This window comes from Vidua chalybeata, chromosome 3 (assembly GCF_026979565.1).
Source record: "Vidua chalybeata isolate OUT-0048 chromosome 3, bVidCha1 merged haplotype, whole genome shotgun sequence".
NCBI lineage: Eukaryota > Metazoa > Chordata > Aves > Passeriformes > Viduidae > Vidua > Vidua chalybeata.
This window is the reverse complement of record NC_071532.1, coordinates 106183372-106206756: the sequence shown is the minus strand read 5'-3', so window position 1 is coordinate 106206756 and position 23385 is coordinate 106183372. Positions and strand designations below refer to the sequence as shown.

General features: G+C 37.5%; 1 protein-coding gene across 4 annotated transcripts in view; it reads left to right on the top strand.

Moving 5' to 3' along the window:
• The window catches only part of ATAD2B (ATPase family AAA domain containing 2B), a 75965-nt gene extending 52886 nt beyond the window's left edge, over positions 1-23079 (top strand). For 3 of the 4 annotated variants that reach the window (XM_053939326.1, XM_053939325.1, XM_053939328.1), the window contains 5 exons: positions 2172-2309; positions 13561-14256; positions 16359-16486; positions 17649-17777; positions 19111-23079. In XM_053939326.1, coding sequence (XP_053795301.1) covers positions 2172-2309; positions 13561-14256; positions 16359-16486; positions 17649-17777; positions 19111-19152 — 1133 coding nt within the window. In that variant the 3' untranslated portion in view covers positions 19153-23079. The remainder of the gene's footprint in view (positions 1-2171; positions 2310-13560; positions 14257-16358; positions 16487-17648; positions 17778-19110) is intronic. The other variant, XM_053939327.1, reaches the window with a different exon arrangement.
• The last annotated feature ends 306 nt before the right edge of the window (positions 23080-23385 follow it).

The following is a 23385-nucleotide window of genomic DNA, read 5'->3' as shown; positions in this document are numbered from 1 at the left end:
TCTTGCAAGTTTGCAAGAACTGGAATGCTGCCCTCCTTTTTGTGGCAGTGGCCCAGTAATAGATATTTCTGGAGACAAAGCTTGCAGACTGTTGAAAGAAGGGCAATGTCTTAAGTCATAATTAAAGCTGATGGTATCCTGCAGTGAACTTGTTAAATCAGAAAAAGCAGGTACCATTGGTGTGAGAGGGCCTTCAGGTACAGGTACATGATGAGCAGCACTAGTTTGTGAGACAGAACAACTCACAGACAGGAATGGGCAAGATTCAAAGTGGATTCAGTACACTGGCATGGAAACTGTTACAGTGTCACAGGTACTGCAGGTGACACTTGAAGATGCTTGTGCTTCTGGACCACACTTGGTGGTTTCAGTGACAACTGAGCTCTGCAGTCGGTCCAGCTGTAGAATGTGCAAGGCGAAGATCACTGACTGGGTTAGCAAGGAATGTTAACCAAAGCAAGTCCAAAAGACTTGGAATGCTTAGAAGAAGCTGTGTTAATTTAACTGTTTATGAGCAGAGGAAAATATATCAAGCTCCTGAGGTCTGATGAAGCCTCACACTGGAAGGCAATCACAAGGGATCAGGAGTTGTATCAAAGATTATGGTGGTGCAGAGCACCTGGATGGTGACACTTCAGGAGTATAGTCTTGGCACTGGTCATTGTAGTGGATGGCAAGGATATGAATGCTGATCAGTTCTGCCGTTATTCTCATTTTGCTCTAAAGAGCAGCCTCAGCAAGACAGCAGATCAGGACAATCACAGGGCATCTGCTTGTCTAGACTTTGACATGTACCCTGTTTCAGAGCAGTTTGAGCAAGGGATGAAAAATTCTAAAAAGCTTCATATCCAATTTCTTCACAATTTTGTCAGCAAGTTACTTAGCAATCTTTCGTAGTTGTTAAATTGAAAGTTTTTTCTACATGGCTTTTTTTTTGGGGGGGTGGTTGTGATGGTGTTTGGTTTTGTTTCGGGCATTTTTTTCTATTTTGTTTTTGGTTTTTCATTTATTTGTTTTATTTTGTTTTCCACACATCTGCCATTTTTACTTAGTACTCTGACTGGTGACCAGTCTCAAAAGTACTGCACATAAACTGTACAATAAAATCAGTATGTAGCAGTCAAACTAGAATTTCTCTTCCTCTGTTACTGAAATGAGGTGCTGTTGTTGAAAGATGTTAAGCCTAAGGACAGCAAGTTTTAAGTTGGTAAATAAGAACCAACTATCTATATCCTAGACTACTGAAATTTGCAACTTGAGGAGACCAGCTAATAAAAAGGTAGAAGTGATAGTTATTTTGAATAATGAAATATGTTTGATATGCAGTTTAAAATTTTTATAATAGTACCTAGAAACCTATGCTGTAATTATTAATTGTGAGATGAGAGATTATATGTGAATCTTCTAATTTCTGCATCCATCAGTTTTGGAGCTTCTTTTCAGCTCTTGATCACTTGGTTCTGGTTTCTATTGGAGATGTATAACATTTTGAAGACCATATTAGTGGATGGGTAGGAAATTCTAGTTCACAAATACAGAACTTCAGATATTCATTTATGTCTTTAAAATGTGCTTAACCAATATGAAAGTTTGCTTTTTTAGAATTTAATTAAAAAACCTATGAAGCAGTAGAAGCTATGAGATTAAATATTACAGGAAGCAAACCACACTTTTTGTTAAAAGCAGAATTGCATTTTCTTAATTTAAGAGCTCATATTGACTCTGAAATGGATCCATTTTACATAGCATAGATCACAGTGACAGTACAAGGTTCTTATTCAGATACTCTTTTTGATATGGCATACAATGCCGTTATGAATTGCCACTTATTTTAAAACTGTTTAAAATAAAGAAAAGATTGAAATGGTCAGTAAGAATTTACTTGTAGAGGAAATATGAATAGAAGGGTCAGTCTTTGGGGACCCAAAGAGTGTGAGAGGCAGTCACATTTTTCTAATCCATCAGAGCTGACAGTTTAAGACCATGCAGCCAGTAAGTTGTTTTGTCAGCAGAAACAAAATATTCCTCATGCAAATCTTTATTTTGAATGTCCAGCTAAATATTAATGGATCTATTCCTATTGCATTATGGTGTTCCAAGTTTTTTCTTTGATTCAGTAGATTCCTGCAGCTTGGTTTATTTAAATAGGTATGGTTGTCTTTTGCATGCAGGCTTCTCAGTGCCAGCAGAACAGGTAAATCCTCACGGTTCCACGGTACGGAAAACAGAAGCCAGAGTTGAAGAGGCATTTCGGAACAAGCAAAAACCCACCATGGCTGTGTGGCCCAACTCTGCAAATAAATGTGCTTGTAAGTACTTTGGGTGATAATTGTGCAAAATTAGAGGTCCTTCCAATGGCAGACATTTGGAATGTGTCTCTACTGCTGCTTACTGATTATTTCCAGAAGTAATTTTAGGCATGAAACACATAGAACTAAGAAATACTCCTTCTAGGAGTACATAAAATCTCTGCCCAAGAAGTTGTAAAGAAGCAGGATTTCTGGTTTTGTGATGAAGAATAATTATTTTTCTAATGCAGTATGAGTATTTTGCATTTTTTGTTGTAAAAGACTGTTTTCAGTATAAGAGAACTCAGATCCAAGAAGAACACTTTTCAATGGTTTGATGAGGTTCCAGGTTTGTTTACTCTGTGTATTAGCAGGTAAATACCTCTACACTGCTTAATAATCTCTCACTTGCACTACATTGAATTCCTGTCTACAATACATTCAGTGTCATGCTGAAAGCTAGAGAAGAGGTTGGCAATTTAACTGTATTTTCCTTTATGGCAATGGTTTTCAACAGTCAGTAGCCATTACTGGAGGATGTTAAGATACCACTTCTTGGAGCCTACTGAATGAATCCAGTTAAGTGATCAAAATCTCTAGAATTGTGAGGTGTGAGTGGGTAATCAGAGGTACTGCTAATTATTTTCAAGAGGTAAGTTGATTAGAACAGGTGAATACATGGCAGATATTTTCATTATAAAGAAAATAAAGATTGTGAGAGACAGTGAGTATGGGGGATATGCTGATAGTTGCACTTGGCTTTCCTGCTGAAGATGTGGAGTCCATTATTAATATATTATTAGTAGCATTATTGATTATTGCTGATTGATGGCAAACTGATTTTCATTTTGGTATTTGTGCTCTCCTTCATGGTCCTTTTCCTTGATGAGAAATCGTTTTCTAGGCATGGTGATAACTGCCCAGAGATGAACATTGTTTATATGTGAATGATAGTGTTGATGTCAAATGGTTTAATTAATTAGAGGTGTATGCTTTTATTTCCCGAAGCTGTAATTTCTTCCGTTAAAGGAATTAAAGTCAATCGTACAGAATTATGGTTAGAATAAATTGTTGTATAATAAATTGATGATGTGGATCCAAGCTGTTCTTTATTCATTTGGCAGCTTGTGCAAAACAGAGAGTGTAGGGAAGGGATTCCCAATTAATTTTTTTAAATTTCCTGTGAAGTCCAGGATGGAAATTTTCCCTCTGGCTGCCCTACAGAGCACTTTGCTGGCTGTGCATGCTGAGCAGCAGACGGTGAGGTTTATAGACCTCCAAGCTGGACATCCCTTGAGAAGGGGCAGAGCAGCCCTCGCTGGTGACTTGCATCCAGAGCACCTCCGGTACCTCTCTCGCTTCCCCTCTGTTGTGGAGGCAGCAGCAGTTGTTTGAAAACTCGAGCCATCAGCTGCAGGAAATTGCCAGTGTCTCTGTGCAAACAACAAAGTTACTGTTAAGGCACTGATCCTGTTGGTGTTTTCATGATCTAGCTTGGTAGGCAAGAAAAATTGAGGCTCAGTGGTGTTTGGGTCTACGATCAAATGAAAATCTGCTTTTTAAGGCTGAGTCTGGGAAAGGTAACTAGTCCAGGAGGGATGTGATGCATCTAGTAATCAAGAGAGAGAACCAGGGATTGATGAGCAATCAGAAATCTGCAGAAAGGATTCAAGTAGTACATGGGCACTCTTGAAGATTGATGTGGTCAGTTCAGCAGAGACTGGAAATGAGGAAGAGAAATGGTCTTAAAAGGGTACTTGGAGGATAGGCTAGAGAAGGATGAGAGCAGAACTGAGCAGATTGTGGGGAGTTCAAATAGCAGAAAATGAAACTGTGGATTGTGATTGTTTAAATGGAAGAAGTAAGTTTGGAGAAGGGATTTCTGAAGAGGGATTATTTTAGAGGGAGAGTGGAATTTTTATGGTCATGAAATACTATTTTTTTAAAGACTATAATGTATTGCACAATCAGAGTAACAAGAAAAATATTAAAGTATTTTATTTAAACAGGATAAAACTATACTATTCAATAATCCTGAAAATAATTACATGCTTTCTGCTGTTTGAACTTGAATTCATGTTTTCCCTTAGAGGAATCTACGGAAAGAATCACCAATCATAACCAATCATCCTGATCAGTTATTACTACTTTTAGGGGCTTTATTACAGTATTTTAGATAAGAGCTGCAAAAAGGTTAATTCTGTTGACAAACCTTAGAACTCTAAGAAAAATTATTGTCAAGTATCTTCTCTAAAAACAGACAGGACTGCAGACAGTTCAGCAGCCTTGTCAAATTTAGGGTCCTGCCCAGGGCTAGTACAGTAGTGAGTGAGAGTTGGATTATTATGTGTTGGTTTGTTTTCTGAGGTTTTATATTTTGTATAAAACTTTATTTAGTTTTTTACTTAACTGTTATTTTTGTGATTCATTTAATTTTTCTGATGTATTTTAGATATTTTGTTAATTTGATTGGACCAGATGGGCTGTTGGAAATGTGGTGAATAAGTAATTTTTCTGTTTGAAGGCATGGTGATACACATTCCTGAGTTACATTTCATCTGCAACTCCCATTTCCCTTGTTGAAGGTACAGCTATGTGCATTGTGTCTCACTATATAGATGAGTTTTAAAAGTATTGAATTACTAGAACTTGCTGAGAATCTATTTGGGGAAGTTCTGCCACAATTTAAAATACTTCCATTTTCAACTGTGTATTTTGAGAAAAGTGCAAGTATTCTTGTGGGAACTTGGAATGGGACAGATGTCAGAAGTCTTATATAAATAGTTTTATGATTATAGAATCACAAAATTGCAGTGATTGGAGGGAACCTCTGGAGATGTTCTAGTAATTTTCCCCTCAGAACTGGTTGCTCAAGGCTTTGTCTAATTGTTTTTTGAACATCTCCAAGAATGGGGGCTGTGTGTCATGCCTGGGGAACCTCTTGTAGTGCTTGGATGCAAACAGTAAATTCTTCTTCTTAATTTTGATTGTCTTTTATTTCAGTCTGTGCCCATTGCCTCTTGTCACTGGGCACTGCTGAGATGAGTCTTATTTTGCCTTTGGAGCTGTGTGGAAAAGGGAACTACCAGCAGTGTGCAGTTTGGTGTGTTTGCTAAATGAAGTGGTTTAGATACACATTAGCTCAGAAATCATTAGCATCTCTTTAATCATTTGGATCCTGTATAATAAAACTGTATCCAACTGCTCCATCTTGCCAGTAGATGGGGCATGGTACATAGCAATTTACTGTCTTGCACTTGCTTCCTTTAGTGTTACTTATAAATAAACTCTGTGGGGAAGATTTGGCTTTGCATTCTTATCTTTTTTTGCAGCATTTAATGATAATATATTGTAGTGATAGACTGCAGATTTCATGTTTTCTTCATAGAGAGGATGTTTTTTATGCCATATGATAAATAGCATAGCTGTGAAAATGGCATTTGGAGCAAATAAAGAAAATTTAAATCCTTTGTGTTATGTAAACTATTAAAAATATAAGTTTTATATGAAAGTCATTTTATGAAATATGAAGTAAACACACTGCTAACTTTTCCCAGTAATTTAAGTGATTAGTGGGCTCTCTATAAAGGACTGTAGGGATACCAAGCAAGGATCTAAGAAACTATGTCAGAAAACGTTGTTTCTAAATAAGTAATATTTTCTTTGCCTTTTTTTGTTGGATTTTTTTGGTTGATTGGTTTTTGGTTTTCTCTTTTTCACACCCAAATGGGTGATCTTTGCTGTCCTATGGAACCCTTTGTTTCTAATAGAAAGGCTTTTGTTTTGTCTAGAGTACTTTTTAAAAAAGATTTTTAGAAAGAAAAAGTCTTTCATTTACAGTCTTTCTCAGAAACTGTTTTATTCTCAGTCTTTGTCCGATTTTCATCTGTTTAGTGTCTCTTCTTTGACCTTTCTGTGACAGTGGTGTCAGTGATTGCTGTACTTTAGGCTTCTGGGACTGCAGCAACGCCTTATCAAAGGACATGGCATACCAGGTGCAATATGGTTTTGATAATTTGAACTATTTTTTTCCTTTTGGTGTGGTTCTGAGTTTGGATTCAAGAATTAGATATTGGCAAATTAACAGTCATTCAGATGCTAACATGAAAATCCTTGTAGCTGCTGTTTTGTCACTTATCCTGTATTTGCTACTGTTTAGTTTTCTTCTTCTGCTTTTGAGATTTGACTTGGATTATTTCTCACTTGAGGCAGAGGCAAGTACTGTTACTTGATAAGCACCATTAAAAAAGATTTTCTGGAATGTGAGGATATATTTACTCAGAGCTGGGACAACTGCCTCTTTTTGTCTCTCTGTCATTTTGTTCTGGGTAGCGTAGGAGTTGGCATTCTGGTTGGGAGTACTTTGATCTCTTGTGCTGCCTTCAACCAGATGCTTTAAAAGAAAGTTGCAAACATTTGAGAAATAATTTTTTTTGCCTGATTTTGAAGGAAATACCAATGTAGCTGATGATTCCAGGTTGGTTAACAGTTCTTTTAAATCCCATAGGCTTTTAAATTCTTCTAATTTAAAATGCAGTTTAGTGAATTTGCGGGAGTTCTAATAAATCTTGACTGCCTGTTCTTTTTTGGGATCCCATCAAACTTTTGAACTCAGTGATATCTAGTGACAAAGAAATTTTCTTTCATCACTATTAAATACCTGCCTATTGAATTAATCAAGTGTCTTTTTTCTCTGACAGAGGGCTAAGTGGGTTCTACAATTTACCTGATCAGTGACTTTTTATATTCTCTTGTTCTCTTCTTTATAACTCAGTAATGCAAGATGGCTCAGCCTCTTTTTAAGATTTCCTTGAAAGCATTATCATAATCTTTCTTGTAAACAAGGTAAAAAGATCTTCTGAAGTAGTTTGGGTTTTTTTTTTTCCCCTCTAAAGTGGTATGCACAAGTGATGTAATAAAAACAGTTTTCAGTCCAGATAGATCCCTTCCTTCCTCCCTTCTGAAAATTGTGACAATGTTTGCTTTAAATTAACACTTAGTGTTTCTTTCTGCAGAAGTAGTGGATTTTCTTGCGATTATTACCTTTATTAACTTCAGATTTTGCCTCCTTGACAGAGAAACCACCCAGTAGCCATGATTCTTTCTTGTGTTTGTTCATGGCTCTCTTGCAGCACGAAGGTGTCATTCACTAGTCCTTAAGAAGGTACCAAGCAATACAGCTGCAATAGTTGCTATTGTACAGAGGGGAAATAAGCAGATCTACACAGGTGAAAAGTCTAAAAATTATCTTCACAGATGACATTAATCTGATTGGTTTTTCTCTTTTGACTTCATTTGCCTCTTTAATTTTCCAGCATGACAGTCTTGCCATGTATTTCACTAATACAATTACTCTGGTTTCTTGTAAATTATATTTTTATCTTGGTTTCCCAAGAAAATTATACCAGTGCTCTCTGTCCATCTCTGCTCCCCTAATTACTTCTAAAACATTTAGTAGAGTTCAGACAGATTTGACAGGAATTGAGACCTGAAAGATTAGATTCCTGCAGGTTTTGTGAAAATTGGTAGCTGGACAAATGCACATGTCTACTGCAGGAAAAGGAGATAGATTGAAAATGGTAGTTGAGCAGGTAAAACATGGTATTGACCAGTCATGGCATGCACACTTCTGACATGGAGTGTGTCCAGTTCAGCTGGGGTGGGGAGGAACAGGAGACACTGGGATAGTTCCATGAGAAAGACTGGGAAGAGCTTGAGTGGAGAGCATTATTGGGGATGGTAGGGGAAAGCAATTGACTGGGGAAGAAAATACTGGGAATGCTGCAATCAGGTTTGGTTTGTACCTATTTCAACTCCTCCTTATGAAACTTGACTTCTCTGTGTTGTGTAGATATGCCCAGATTCTTCAAGTATTTGCTTACAAAACATAAGCTGTTATATAAGGTGATAAAAATCATAAATATGTGAAGTTGTTGTATGCAGTTCTTTTCATGTGTTTGTCAGTTCTGTGCCTTGAGTCCTTCTGTCTAGGTGAAGAAAATGACATCTTTTAGGGACTGGTCCCACAGTCACTTTAGGCTGGTCAAACTGCAGGTCACTACTAAGGAGGCTGTCTTGCCTTGTTGCTGGTGGCATATTCCCACCGTGTTCCCTGTGCCAGCGCTGTCATTCATGAGTTGGAAAGCTCAACCAAAGATGTTGAAAACTAACCCAGAAAAAACCCCAACAACCTAATGTTTCAGATGGATTTAGTTCCCTTATCTGTTTTACTGCAGGAACAGTAGTGCCAGCACAAATGAGGCAATGGAAATGCTATAGCTGGCTTTGGAGGAAGAAATGGCTTTGTTAGTGGAAGCTGGCACCTCACTTTACTTTTTAAGCCATTGTGGAACTGTGATCTGTTCTTTCTTGCTGCTTATCTCTGACTGCAGTTTGGGACTTTGTGAGTAGAAACTCCAGAGACTTTCAAGTGGATTATTTAGTGCCTCTTGGTAAGGAATGTGGAGCTACTGGAAGCAGCTAAATTACTGTGGCAGGTACATAGATATCCTGGATGCTGTATAAGAGAGTGTAAGTTGCTGGTTATAAGTGATTTCTCAAGGCTTTGAGTTACTTTACACACAACACATCAGAAAGGTGTTGAGGGTTTTGATCATGGAAGAAAAACTTAAAACACGTCAATTGCTTTAAGTGGTTCTTGATACTGCAGACTAAAAATCTAGATCCATGGTGATCTTGCTTGCCATGAGAATCTTTGGGTTTTAATCCCCAGGAATTCTTCATGAAATACAGTAACAACAGAGAATTTACTGTTTGATGGATGTCAGTTTTATCATTTACTGACAGATGATTCACATTCTCTGATGGGTTTTAAGCAGTGTGGAAGCCCTCTCTGCAGCATAAAGTGAACTTGTTAGCCTTGAACACTGTGCTGCACTTACAGTACTGTAGTAGTCAAACTACAGAAATTTCAAGAGAAAGATCTCTGCTGCATCTTATTAGAGTTCTTCCACATTAAGGGAAGCAGACTTGCTTCTTAATAATTGACAGTCTTCAAATAATCTAATTATGTCTGCTTTCTTTTCCACTGTTAATTTTATTTCTCTGTAGCCTACAGTTCTGTCACTGTACTGCTGGATTTGGGGGACAGCAACCTTGCACACCTCAGCTCCAAAGCTTCTGTACCATTCTCCCATTTTTTTGAAATCTCTTTTCCTGAGACCATAGTAAACAGAAAGGTCACAGTTACCGCTAGGTCTTGGAGTAGTGCTTTGGAAAAGTGGGAAGGAATTGAATTTTTTGGTTCATATTTTTTAGGATTTTTTTTTTTTTCCTACTATGACTGTTCTTTAATAGCCAAGAACAATGCTCTGCTCTGGACAGGGTTGGTACTTATGTCACCAGATGATGTTGTTATTACTTAGTGTATCTGACTGGAGAGTCTCCAAGCAGCACCTGTCAGTGGGCAAGAATTCAGAATTTCTGAAAGTCTGCTACAGGTTTCATTTTACTTAACTTAATCTAGAGGACTAGTCCTTCTGAAGTAAGGACAGCACAGAATTTATTTTTAATCATACCTAGGAGAAATGCTGTCTGCCTTGTTCATATGTCTTTCAGATGACTCTGAAATTGTCTTAACATAGGAATGGAAGAATTGAGGAACTTCACTTATTGGTTAACAAAATGTAGAGTATATTTCTATTCAGTGATTAATTGCATTGTATTACATAGCACTTTAAAATATGCTGTCTGCATAGATTGTGCATCTTAGGAAAAAAAGAGCAAGTGAAATTTAGTTTTGATACCAACTTCATGTGAACCTGAGTGAAATGTTAGGTGTGACTTGTGGTCAGACAGATTTTTCTTGTTATTAAAAACGCTTAGTAGTGATTTACAAAAAAGCAAACCAGACAGAAGCTAGAACTGAAATTAAGATCCCTTTGGCAAATCTGTAGAGGTTATGTGAAGATTATAGAGTGAATAGTTGTCCAAATTAGAAGTCAAGTGAATGTATTCATGTGTGAATAATTGCTGTTATAATAGTTTGAGTTAGAGAAACTCAGTTCTATAAAGCAGGATTCTTCTGACAATAGTATTTCTACTGCCTCTGGCACAAATACTACCAAAAGACGGGGTATCAATGAGGAGATTTCTGATGAGTAGTTTTAAAAGGAGGAATTGAAAAGGTGTTAAGGCATTAAGTTGCAATTGTATGTACTATGTTAATTTTTTAAACAAAGTTCACTCAAAGTTTTTCTCCTGTAAATAGTTGTCCCATTCTGTTACCTGCAGAAAGCTGATAGTCATGAATCATACTGACTAGAAAATAAAAAGTTTGACATTCTGCTCTTGATAGGTTACAATCTTCTGAAATACAAACATCAAGGTAGTGAAGATGAGATTCCAGGTTAAGTTTATTTTTTAGCAGTGCTGTTAACCCGTTAGTTCCTCTCCAGCAGCCCTTTGCATCAGTTTTGCATCAGTTTTACCTGGTGGTAGCTCCTTCATCCTTTTAAAGTCATAATCAACTGTCCTGTAGGACAGTTCCCTGCCTCTTATGGCAGCTTCTCAGATCCATGATACTCTTGTAGTAGTGCCTTTTTATTTCCAGTAACTATAAAGGGGACCAATATAGGTGATGAAATGTGGTGTCAGTTTCTACAATTTGTCACATGGTTCTCTGGTCCATTAAACACTTCTCCTTGTACCACTCCCTTAACTTAACTGGGGGAATTAAGCAGGACAGAAAGACTGGTGGTGGGGTTTGTTTTTAAATGCTGTATCCCTTGCTCAACTTTTCACTAATTTAGAGGCTCGACTCTGTGTAACAAAGAAAAACCTGTGTAACAATGTTTTGGTTGTTAAAGATCTGGAACCAGAATTTCCTCTCTCATCCCAAAAGACATTGCTACCTCACTTTTTGTTGTTGCTTTGTCCTAATTAAAAACAGCGGTAAAAAACAACATGCATAATGTTTGTTCAAAAATACTGCATGAGACACTGAGTGAGCTGGACTTGCTGACTCTCAGTTGGGAAAGACTTGAAATTTAATGAAATGGGTAATACAAGGATTAATTCCATTTTGCTTTAAAGTGATTTCTCTCACACCTAAGAATGTTAGGAATGTACTTGTGTGTTTGGGGAAATTATGGATTCTCATCCCATGTGGAACTCACAATGTGGACAGAAGGGATGCACCATTAAATATTTGAAGTACAATTCACTGATACAAAAGATGTCAAATATACTTCACAATATATCTGGTATATCTATCTGAATTACAGCAAAGTCTGCCTAAATTGCCAAAAATCAGTGTATCTTTAAAAATTTCATCTTATTTATTTATTTATATGTTTAGGATGCACCAGATCTCCTTTAAAAGACTTGTACTCTCCTTCTGTGTTTTATTTACCCATCTTTGGAGTTGCTCTGAGTTTCAGTTTGTTGCCTAATAGAGTATTATTTCTATTTTTGTCTGTAAGTTTACATTTCCCTGTTTAGTTTCAGATTTGCTGGTTCAGTGATTAATGAAAATCTCTTGCACAATCTAGGGAAAAAACACACAAACTCCTGAAAAGTTATGTGAGTAGGTTGTAGTTCATCATCAGTATAAGAGTGACACTGACTGTAGAAGTCACTATCAGATCTTGAACATGGCTGGAGAAAGGGGATTTTTTTCCCCCCTTCAAATCTTGCAGTTCTCCATAAAGATTATTTGTAACAATAAATACACATTCCAAGTGAGACTGTTTTTATTGCAACTTTAGATAGCTTTAAAGCTAAAAGGTTAGGATTTACTCCTAATGTAGTTGTTAAGCTACCTGCTAACTTACAGCACTCATGGGGAGAAGTTCTGAAGTACAACTGTGCTTCTGAGTGGCTGTGAATTAATTGTCAACACTTGTACCTGCATAGTGCTGGTATCTTCAAAGCAAGGTCTTTGTAACTCAGTGTGTGGTTGGCAGACACAGGTGTAGGACTTAATACCCCATAAATCAAAGCAACTTACAAATGTAAAGAACATTATGGAGGTGCTCAGCATAAGAGTTCACTTTGAAATGGAAGGAAATTTGTCATTCTCTGGTTATTACTGGCTGTGATTTTCATTTATAATAGTTTGCCACAACTTAAGCAATTTTGCAAAAATTGAACAGTCTTTATCATTGCTTGGATTTGAATGTAGAAGCTTCACTTTTTCCCAGTGTCTTCCTGGTCTTCTGAGCTGTGTCTAGTTAGTGCTTTTGAAAAGGATATTGACAATACCATTAGGTTGGAATGGTCTTCTGTCTGCATTTGCTCATCAAATTACAAATGTGCCCCAAAACCTGTAGATTGGTACCTTAGTTGTATCTCACTGCAGATTGGTTAATAAAATAAAGTGGCCTTTCTGAAAAATAGTTCATTATGTAATTTTTCAAAGGCACAGAAAATAAAACTAAGAAATTGATGCTGTTGAGCAGGATGGGAACAGAGAACTCCAGATCAGAAGGCTAAGAAAATGAACTCTCTCTATTTCAAATGTACCGCTCTATATATAGAGAACATCGTGCGGACTAATTTAATTGGTCTTAGAGTAAAAACATCCCACACCATTGGTGTGCAGTGAATGATGCACGGTGGCAGAACATATCTATAAACAGTGTGAATAACAAGACAGAGAATTAGTTACATTCTTTCGCAACTGCTTCCCAGGCTCTCGCCTGGTTAGAAAACCTTTCTCTTTCTCTCTGACTGAGCTGAGAATATCCACAAGAAATAAGAAAAAGTAAAATTTCATGGAGAAATAATGAAAAAAAGGAATCACATGCCTATATTGTTTCAAGTTGAGTAGCACAATATGGCCCTCACAGCTGACTCTGGTTGGAGTAATAGGTTGGATTAGAGGCTTCCTCATGTCCCTTCCAACCTGAATTGTCCTATGAATCCATGGATTATACTTTCATTTGTTTCATTGTGTAATAATTTCAAATCACTGAGGAGCTAAAAAGGGAAAATGAAAATAACTGTATTTGAGTCCTCATTACCCAAATGAGCTACCCAAATTACTACCACATTGCTTAGCTGTTTTAAGTAGGAATTTCTTGTTTCCATAGTTTAGGAATTGAGTGGATGACTGAGTGTCCACTCCTTATATTTCTAAAATTCCTTGTTATCTCTAATTTGCTGACGTTCAAATCAACAGACACCTTATTTTATCGTGAAGAGTGAAGATACTTGGTTGCCTCACACAGCACCATGTTCTTATATCCTGGTCTCTTTACTGAGGTGTACCTGTGCATCTAAAAGTGTTTGTTTGTGTGTTTGTTTTCAGTTCGAATAAGGAGAAAATCGAGACGGCGCTCCCAGTGGGGCAAAGGCATTATTAAGAAGAGGAAAGTCAATAATTTAAAGAAAGATGAGGATGATGCAAAGTTTGCTGATGATGAAAATCATGGTGAGGACAGTAAATTGCTGGAAAATGGAGAGCTAGAGATCAGCACTGACTGCATTGAGGAGAATGGAGAGGAAACAGGAGACCTCTCTATGACAAATGATGAATCCTCTTGTGATATTATGGATATAGATGCAGAGCAGAGGCTTAACAATGGGACATCAGGAAAGGAAAACAATTTTGCATCCACAGAAGAGGAGAGCTCAAATGAATCCCTGTTAATAACTGACAGTATTACCCTGGCTGCTGAAAAGGAATTAAAGAAGGACTCTACATTGAAAGGGGACTGTGTGAATGGAGAGACATCTGTACATGGCTCTGAAGGTGTACCTACTCCAGCCTGTCATAATGGTAAAGTAGAATCACTTGATGCTGTTTCACCCTGTGACAACAGTGATTGGTCTAGTAACAAGCAAAAATCTTTATCTGAAGATCAGCCAAAGGAGAAAATGGAAGCTTCCAGTGAAAATCAAGGAACGGATCTGGTGAAAGCCGAGTTACCACATTGCAGCAATAATGAGAGAACACTACAGAGCGCAGACATTGAAACTAAAGATGCTGAAGCAGATAAAGAAGGTATAGCTTGTTTTCCATGTTTCTGTCATTATCTCAGTGCCAAAGTTAATGTATTTTTAATTGTAATATCTTATGTTAAAATTATTATTATTATATAGTAATATTTTATTAATTGCTGACTGTTTATTTGAAACTCTTAGTATGCTTACAGCATTTAATTTCACACAGAAGAATTAGAAGTATGTAGCAGCATGGGGTTTAGATGGTTGCTGCTACCTGTATCTTATTTCCCAATAAGCATCTCCTGTGGAAAAGCTGTTTGGGTCAGCATTCAGGCAAGGCACTCAAGTCCACACACACCTCACTCACCACGGCAAGCTCAGCGAAGAGAGGCAGAAGGACCTTTTGTATGGTCAATTCCAGCGAGGTTGATTTCTGCATGCCAAAGGGGAACCAGAGACAAAAGAACCTTGTCCTCTGCACAAGGCTTTTATTGGGGGGACTATGGGGTGGTACCAAGGGAAGAAAGGGCTGGCCACCAGGGGTACCACAACCAATGAGGAAACAGGGAAAGGAGAAACCAGGGGAAGTTGGGACATATAGGGACAGGAACTGGGATGGATCAGTGTTAAGCAAGACTCCATGGGGAAGTCCTTTCTGTCTGCCCAGGTGGGGAAACTCTATGGTAGGTCTCTCCCAGGGAGGGCTCTGGGAAATTCCCTGAGGGAGAAAGATCCTGAGGATTCCCCAGAAGTACAATCTTGACTTGCTGTATTTTTATCCTAGGCAAGAAAGTGTATCTCCATACTTAACACTACTCTGTTCATATTTGTCAGCTTTGTGGGAAATACTGAGATAACATTCAAACAATAATTAAATACTTTAAAATATTATGAATAGCAATAAATATAATACATCTTTTGGCCTGTATATTCTCTTTGATTTATATTTTGATCTACATGATAGATATTGACTTGTTTTGTTAGAGAATATTATAATAGCATCATTGACATGGGATAAAAAAGCATAGAAATAAAGAATGCATTCCTCTAGAAAATTGCACGTAGCAAAAGTTGAAGTAGTTTAACTCATCGCAAAAGCCAGCTTGTTGTTTATCTGTTGGAGAAGGTCTCTGGCTTTGGAGTCACAGTGAGCACAATAACAGTGCAGGAAGAAGATAAGGAGATGGAAAATCCTGGTGGTGTATAAAAGAAGGGGCCATGTCCTTTGAAGGCAAGAGAGAGAGTTTCCTCAGGGAACAGAAATAGAAGCCTTATGCATGATTGCCTTTTTAATGAGCTTTCAGAATTATCTAAAAGAATGGAATCGTTACTTCAAAAGTTAGTGCTGAGCTTTACAAAGTAAATGAGCTTTAATGAGAGATCTGAATTATGAGAAGATTACTGTGTACATGTTGGCTGTGTTTGTACATACGTATTTTCTCTAAGGGTAAGGAGAATAATACAAGAAAGGTCCTAGGAATATCACAAGAAGAGCATGATGCGTTAAGAGCCTTTACATTTCTGAATTTGGTAGGTGAATTTTGTATTCTTTAGGATGGTTACAATAGCAGGGGTCCTCAGAAGAAAAGGCATTTTAAATTGTTGAGGAGAAAAATAGTGGGTGAATGTAGGGAGAGTACAAGGAGATAAGATTTTAGTCAATAGGTTGAATACAAAGATGGAAGAAAACAGAAATGTGTAACAAACGCATGAGGTTTGGAGTAGAGCAGATGTTGGAATACTGTGGTGATGAAGACATGGGATGCTTTAGAGAGAAAAATGAAGATTTGTTTCACTTGAGCAGAAAGAATTTTAGCATTTGCTTAGTGTGTGAACTTGTCTTTGAAGCTGTTTAATTTGTTGTTGAATAGAAAGATAGGATGAGAAAACTCTTAATGGAATTAAGTTTTCATTCAAATTTGGCACTTTGGAGTTGAGTTTTAAGGACTGCCATTTTTATGTGTGTCTTCTGAACTGTGGGTTTGAGCACCTGTAAGCATTGGAATTTGGCAAAGCTGATGAATAATGAATGTGCAGTGCTACAATCTTGCTTGAATCCAAACAACCCAACAAACTAAACAAGCAAAATCAAACTGAAGTGAAGAAATAGGCTGCATTTTGTGGGACTGACAGTGCTGATAATTGTTTTTCAAATTACAGGTTTGTTCAAAAGCAAGAAAACGAGAAAAGTTGCTGTGGATCAGTCAAAGCCCACAAGTTTGGAGCAGGTTCCAGAGGAACCTTTAGATCCCTTACCCTCTGTGGTTGTTGACCATGACAGACTAAAGGTAACAGAACTGAAAAAATAAATTGAACTACTAACAGGCTCAATTGAAAAAGCTTCCTTTCCGTGTTCTGAAGCAACATTCCCTTTAGTTTTGACTGCAGACAAGTATTATGATTGTAGTGACTCCTGGAAATGATTTGTCAATCAGTGTTTTTTAGATGAAAGGTTAATGAAACTACTGAATCCTTACTGTCCCATCATTACTACCCTTATAATCCAGTAATGATACTGGATTCCTAGCAGTCCAGTCTTTTAATTGCTGTTTTTGCAGGTACTCAGTTGTGTTAATTGGCTGTGCCAGGTACCAAGAAACTGCTGGGTGCCTGGTAATTGGGAGTTAACATCATCTTTTCTGTGTAGGTATACTTGGTGGAAGATTGGAAAGCAAATGGGAATTTGTGTTGATGTTTTAGCATTATAAACTGCTAGTTAATTTTCTCCAGTTTTTTTTAAGCTTCAGGTTTTTTCAGTTAAAGTTACAACAAAATTTGCTATCTTCTGTTGTAAAAAGTAGCTTGACCTACTGTGACCTATGAAATTTAGATCCCATTTTCTGTGGCGTAGAGATGATGATCTCTTCAGAAACCATAGAATTGTTATGACAGGAGAGAAAAAAATCTTAAATGTCACTCTTTGCTACTATGTAAAATACTTTCACACTTGTTATGAGAAATTTTGCATATGTTGTGTCCTTCTTCTACTCCCTTCTCTTTTTCTGTTGTGTTTAACAACATTTGTGGAAGATGAAATGTTTTCCTGTGGTGGTCCTTTTTTTCCCTGCCAGTATAAGTGCTTAAAAATGTCTACTTTGGTCATCAAAGCAGTTTTTAGGGTTTGCTTTGTAACAATGACCGACCAAGATGAAATAGGATGCAGTAGCATTCCAAAAGACCAAACATTGCCCCAGCTATACTGAGTAAAAGAATCTTAAGACAAGAATAAAAGTGTGGGTATAAGCAGAGAAGTGAAAGGAGACATCAAGTTCTTTTTGTATAAACATTGAAGCAGTGGCCTTGCTGATACCCAGGTGTGGTTCATTTCATTTGTACGTATCCCTTCGAAGGAGGGCTTCAAAAAGACATTGCATTTCTGATTTGTCCTTAAAAAAAATTTAAAAATTATTCTAGAAACCCTCTTAACTTCACCTTTTGTTGTTTCAACAGAAACTGCTTGATTTGGTGGTTAAGAAAAGTGACAACCTGACTGTTGACCAACTTGAGAGATTGTATTCACTCCTCAGTCAATGCATCTACAGACATCGTAGAGACTATGACAAATCACAACTTATAGAGGTGATGTTGTACAGCTTCTTTTATTCTTTATCTGACTATTGTGAGATAGGCTTTTCAGAAACTGTTAATCTGTCAATTTATTGTTCTACTAGCAGGCAAAAGCCTTTAATAGACTTTGAAGAAGGTATCTATAAAAAGAAAAAAGCTTAGTGTGGTAACTTAGAAACTGGTGGTTATTTCTAAGAATGCAGAAGAGGATTAAGAATTTAACCTAGAAGAAGAGAGGAAAACGAGGAGAGACTGCAGTAGCATGAAAAGCACATACTAGCAGAGTAAATTGGAGTAGAAGCAGTTTCCATGTTTGTGGCATGACTGCCAATGGATGTAAAGTGGTGATTTCATAGGCACCCTGACCCAGCATTGCTGCAGTTGCCTTTAATTGTGTTGGTGTAACTAGGCCAAAACCAATTACCCGCCTCTGGTCCATGCAGTTTGTAGATTCTGACTTTCTTACGGGACCTTAGAAGTGTGAACACTCTCTTGATCAGTAAGTGCAGCCTTGGGAAGATCAGTGGCATGGTGGAAGCCAGGTGTCTGCCTTGCCATCATCCTTTGTCACTGAAGTGTTTGCCCTCCAAGGCCTCCTGTACATCAACAGCAAATTGGTCATTTCACCATTGGCACAGACTGATGCCAGCTCTGTTCTAACTGCAGAGGGGTTTGGATCAGCTTGCTGATAACCAGCCCTGCTGAGAAAAGGACGACAGTTGCTACTTCCCAGTTGGATCACTGAGCACTAAATATTTTTCTCCATGAATAATTTACAACAAAACCTGAAAAGCCATAGTGGGGGGTTTTGTAGAGTTCCTGCTGAATACTTTTTAAACTGTTTTCATGCTATTCCTTGCCATCTTCACCTAAAAATGTGTTGAAAGTCTGAGCAAGATGTTAGGTAGATTAAAAAGTCATCTGTCCAGCAGGAGTGTGTAGAGACCAATCTTTACTTTGATTATCCAAACTGTGCAGACTTGTGATTACAGCTGGGTCACCAACAGCAGAAGTGTGCAGTAAGACTTGGACTCATGCAGTGTGCCACTGCAATGCTTTCCTAATATATATTGAGCACATTTATTATATAAGTGACCCTAATAAGCCTTGATTTTCTCATGGACTGTCATCGTAGAGTGCTTTTCTGCATTAATGCTTCTTTAATGAGTTCCCTCTTTTACTGTATTTTGCTAGCAGATAGCAGCTAATAAACAGAAATGTCTGTTTTCATATATTTATTTGTTCAGATTAAAAAAAGTATTCACAGTAAGTACTACTACATAAAGTAACTCTTGTTTCTGTCTCTCTATATTTATCAATGGTTAATGGTCTGTGTCTCTTGCAGGAGATGGAAAGAACAGTTCATGTGTTTGAAACATTCCTGTGAACTCGTCAAGATGGGTGGGTTTATCCTCTCAAACTGCTCATGGGAGAGCAGTCCTCTGAGCCATTCAGTTTCCATTTGCACCAAGTATGTGCAGAGCCTTGGTCTTAAGTGCTCTCTCTTTTTGTTTCTGTTGAATTTGGTGCTATTGTCTCAGGTACCTGAAACCAACCAGCCTACAAGAACCAAACGGAACTTCATATAGTTGTATCTGATATAAATAAAGAATACAATGCCACAGCTTGGAGATTTTTGGTGCTACAGAAACTGTTCTCATTCCTGCTCTTGTTCACTCTACATGCATTATCTTTGGGGAAACTTCAGGCAAAATGAAGACCAACACATACAAGAGGACTGGAAAGAGCAGATCTAAGTTGAATATTTTTAAACAGGCAACCTTTTTTTATTTTTTTTTTCCAATTTTTCTCTTCTCTGGGGTTATGGACAAAAAAAAAAAAATCTGTCCTAAAGAAGGCAGTGATGCATTGTGGTAGGAATCTTGAGTAACTGGATGTACAGTAATTGGAAGATGAGGCTCTCTAGAACTGCCTTTAATGTGCCTTTTAGTCAATTGAGAAAGATAAGGCTAAGCAATTTGTTTGGATTATAGCAAATGGCAATGTTAGAAATCTGTCTGCAGAATGAAGATCTCCAAAAGGATGAATTGTATTATCTTCATTGGATGGCAGCCAGTATTATGGTTCTATAATGCCTGTCTTACTCTACAGAACTAAACTAAGACACACTGAAAAAGCCACATACTTTACCAAAATGGTGAAATTCCTTTTTCATTGGTATGTATTTTGTTTTAGAAACAAGTTACACAGTGAAACGCTTCTGTGTTGCTAAAAATGAAGCATTTTCCCACCATATCCTTGTTTTCCAGTGCGAGTTCTCTAAGGAAAGCAAGGTTAATACTGGCAGGTTTCGTTGGGAAGGTCTGTGTTTGTAACATAGCTTGGACTGTGCAGTGCAGGCAAGAAGACACTATAGTTGGTCAAAGTCCTGGAGCCCAATCTCAGCTGAAAATAAAACTTCTCTTAGGTTTCACATGTCGTTCTGTGCAAAGCATTGTTACTGTGGGGAGGATTGGAAGAGAGCCTTTTGAATCCATCTTTTCTAAGAGTCCTCTGGGTCTGAATTGTGTGGTTCAACACCTTTCCTTTCTGGCAGCTGGAGAGAACAGTCTAGGCAGGCTTTATGTTTCATCACAAGCTCGGTATTAGAACATTACCTGGGCTGGTTTATTTCACACCCATGTGGAAAGTGTTCTAGAGCAGTTGGCTGGTGTTCCCATCGTGAACCATTCATTGTGACTGTCCCTACGTAGCTGCAGAAGTGTCTGTCCAGAAATATGCAATGCAGTGTGATTAGTTTTTAAATAGAGAAAACAGACTACTGCAGAGATCCTGAGCTACCTCAGCTTTTTGTATTTTAGTTACCATCAGTGTTTATGGAGGACTGTAATCACGCTGCTCCCCTGTACAAACCTAGGCTTAGGGACTTGTCTCCACCTCTACGGCTCATCCCAGGGCAGTGCTGCAGAGAGAGAAAACATGAGCCTTGGGCTACTGCAGTCATCCAAAGTGCTTTGTCCATTATGGTTAAACATCAGCCTGTCTTAGATCTTTTTCACCCCCAAATGCCACTGTTTTTCTTCATAGGTAATAGCAGAAAAAGGTTTTAAGCATTCATGTACATGTAGTTACACCGAAATGCAACCCATGCAGAAACACTGTATTTTTTAGGTGGGAAAGTGCGATTAAAAACAACAACAAGCAGAAAACACATTTTAAATGAGATTCTTTGATCTCAGATTTGATTATGGGATTTTTTTCCATGTTTCATTTAGTATTTATTAGCATCATACCTGTTTGAGATATTTATGTGTCTGGTACATTAACAGCATTTTGTATTTTGATGGAAATTGTTACAAACTTTAAGATTTGATTAAATGAAATGTAGCAGATTTTTTGTAGCAAGTTTCTGATAAAAGGGTTTTTTGCAAGTCTCAGGTTCTTGCTGCAGAATTTTTTAAAAATATTTATTCCAGTTTCACTTACTCAAAGAAGTTTTTGTTCAAGTAACAGCAGCACTTGTGGAAGATAAAACTGCATTCATTTTTAAGAAGATAATAAATTTATATAAACTAAAACAGTTGAGAATTTTAGTCACCAGTGAGTGTAAAAAGCAAGTTTAAGCTAATGCCTAGCATTAAAAAAAGTTCTAAAAGGTCAGGTTTCTAAAGGAAAATTTTTACTGTCAGTTGTTGATTGGGAAAAATCATTAAGAGGCAACTTTACTAACTGAGGAGCTGCCATGTTGTTTTAGAGAAACGTAGCTAATATCAGATGTTCTAGTGGACAGCTTACCTAAAATGATATACTCGCCTTCTTAGCCCAAATAACCACACTTCAGTTTTTGTTTTCCTTTACAGATGTCTGGTGGTTATAGAGTTAAAACAGCTGTTAATCTATCCATGTGGTCTAAACTTGTTTACTCTTTGTATGTTTTTAATTTTTTTGCCACATAGCACTGGCAAGAGTTTGTACAAATTGACCTCTCTTCCTTGTTTCTTGTTGTGAAAATTGCAAATAAACTCCTGTGTGAGTTCTTGTCCTGGACTCTATGGAATGTGGCCAGCCAGGAGGAGGAGGTGTCCCTGGGGGCTGAGGGGGGCTGTTTTGGAGTGATAGAGTTGCTCTTGGGTGATGGCTCTGGAGTTAATTGTAATTGCAAGCTTGAATCTCACCTGTGATTATTTTGTTTTGTTTTGTTTTGTGTCCTCTATATTGTTACTTGATTTCCTCATATGCCAATGTATTTATAGGATTACTGGGTTTTGTAATATCTTGTCTTCCTTTTTTTTTTTTTTTTAATTAAGTTGGTGAGTCAGCGCTGGTTTTACCTTCAGTCTCGTGAATGGCAGGTCCTGCAGCTGATAGTCTTTTATTTTGTTTTTGTTTTATTTTGTAATCACACCATAAGCTTGAATTTGGGCTTGTACTTGCATCATTTGTATCTTGTACATTGGGTTATTTAGACATTGGGACGTCCTGTTTGGTTTCATTAACGTGTGTCTACTTTGTGGATTAAGTAGACTTCCTTCATCAGCTATGGTATATTTTGGATTCTATAGTTTTATTCAGAATTGTGTTTAAATTGATGTTTTGCATTTTGACTTCATTTTATGTTAGTTTGAAGTAAGTTATTTAATTTTTTTGAACTTCTGGAAATTTTGAACATTTTACTGTAATTTGTAATATAACTGCTGTGAAATACTTGAATAAAGATGACAAGAAAACACAGCTTTAGCTCCTTCAGAAATGTGTTTAAAAGAAATGCTGCCTCCTGGCTGAAAACAGTCTTTTCCTTACTAGACCTCCTTGTTTTTGCAGTTTAGATGTGAAACTTTGGGATCTTGCTGTTGTAGTTATTTTTAGCAGTTTGGTCCAACTTCTGCTTTCAGTGTTTGTCCATTAGAGAAATGGCTTCTAATTAGAGGTTTTTTTTTTTTTAAGGGAAGACTCTTTCCTTTCTGTTTATTATATTTAGCAAAGTTGTTCTTACAGCTTCAAGTAAGTTGTTTGGTTTTTGTTTTGTTTTTTTATAGATGAACTCTTGAGGTGTAGGACATGGAACACCCCTGGACATTTCCCTCTTTTCCTTTCTGTGTACCTTAAACTGTAGGGCTCCTGGGCAAAAGAGTAGTTGAGGAAGTGAGTAGTAGTAACTTCATGTCTGACTCCAATTCCACTTTTATATGCAGCTTTGAAAGCACAATTAGATACGAAATTTAATACCTGTTGTAATGAAGTTGATTGGTGAGAGCCTGGGCTCAGCATGGGCTGGTGTGTTTTGACCTGAATGTCCTTGTAGGTACCAGCACCAGCTTGGGTTTGCAGTCTGAATAAAGGAAGTGGAGTGTGAGGTCTTGTGTCTCTCTTTGTCTTTCAGGGGTGGGAATGGCCATGTTAACAGAGAATAGATTCAGGTCTGATTTCTGACAGCGGCTGTAAAAATAACCAGTTGCAAGAGACAAAATATTTGGGAACTGACAAAAGGATTCTTGTAAAAATACTTAGTGAATTTGGAGTGGTACTTCATAAGCATGATTTAGTAAGAAATAGTTACGGTGGGTGTTCCTAAAGCCTTAGTAGATGCTTGTGCAACACTCATATTTGTCAAGTGTTTACTGCTTAATGCTGCTTCCTTCTGCAGTTGGTTTCTGCCTTG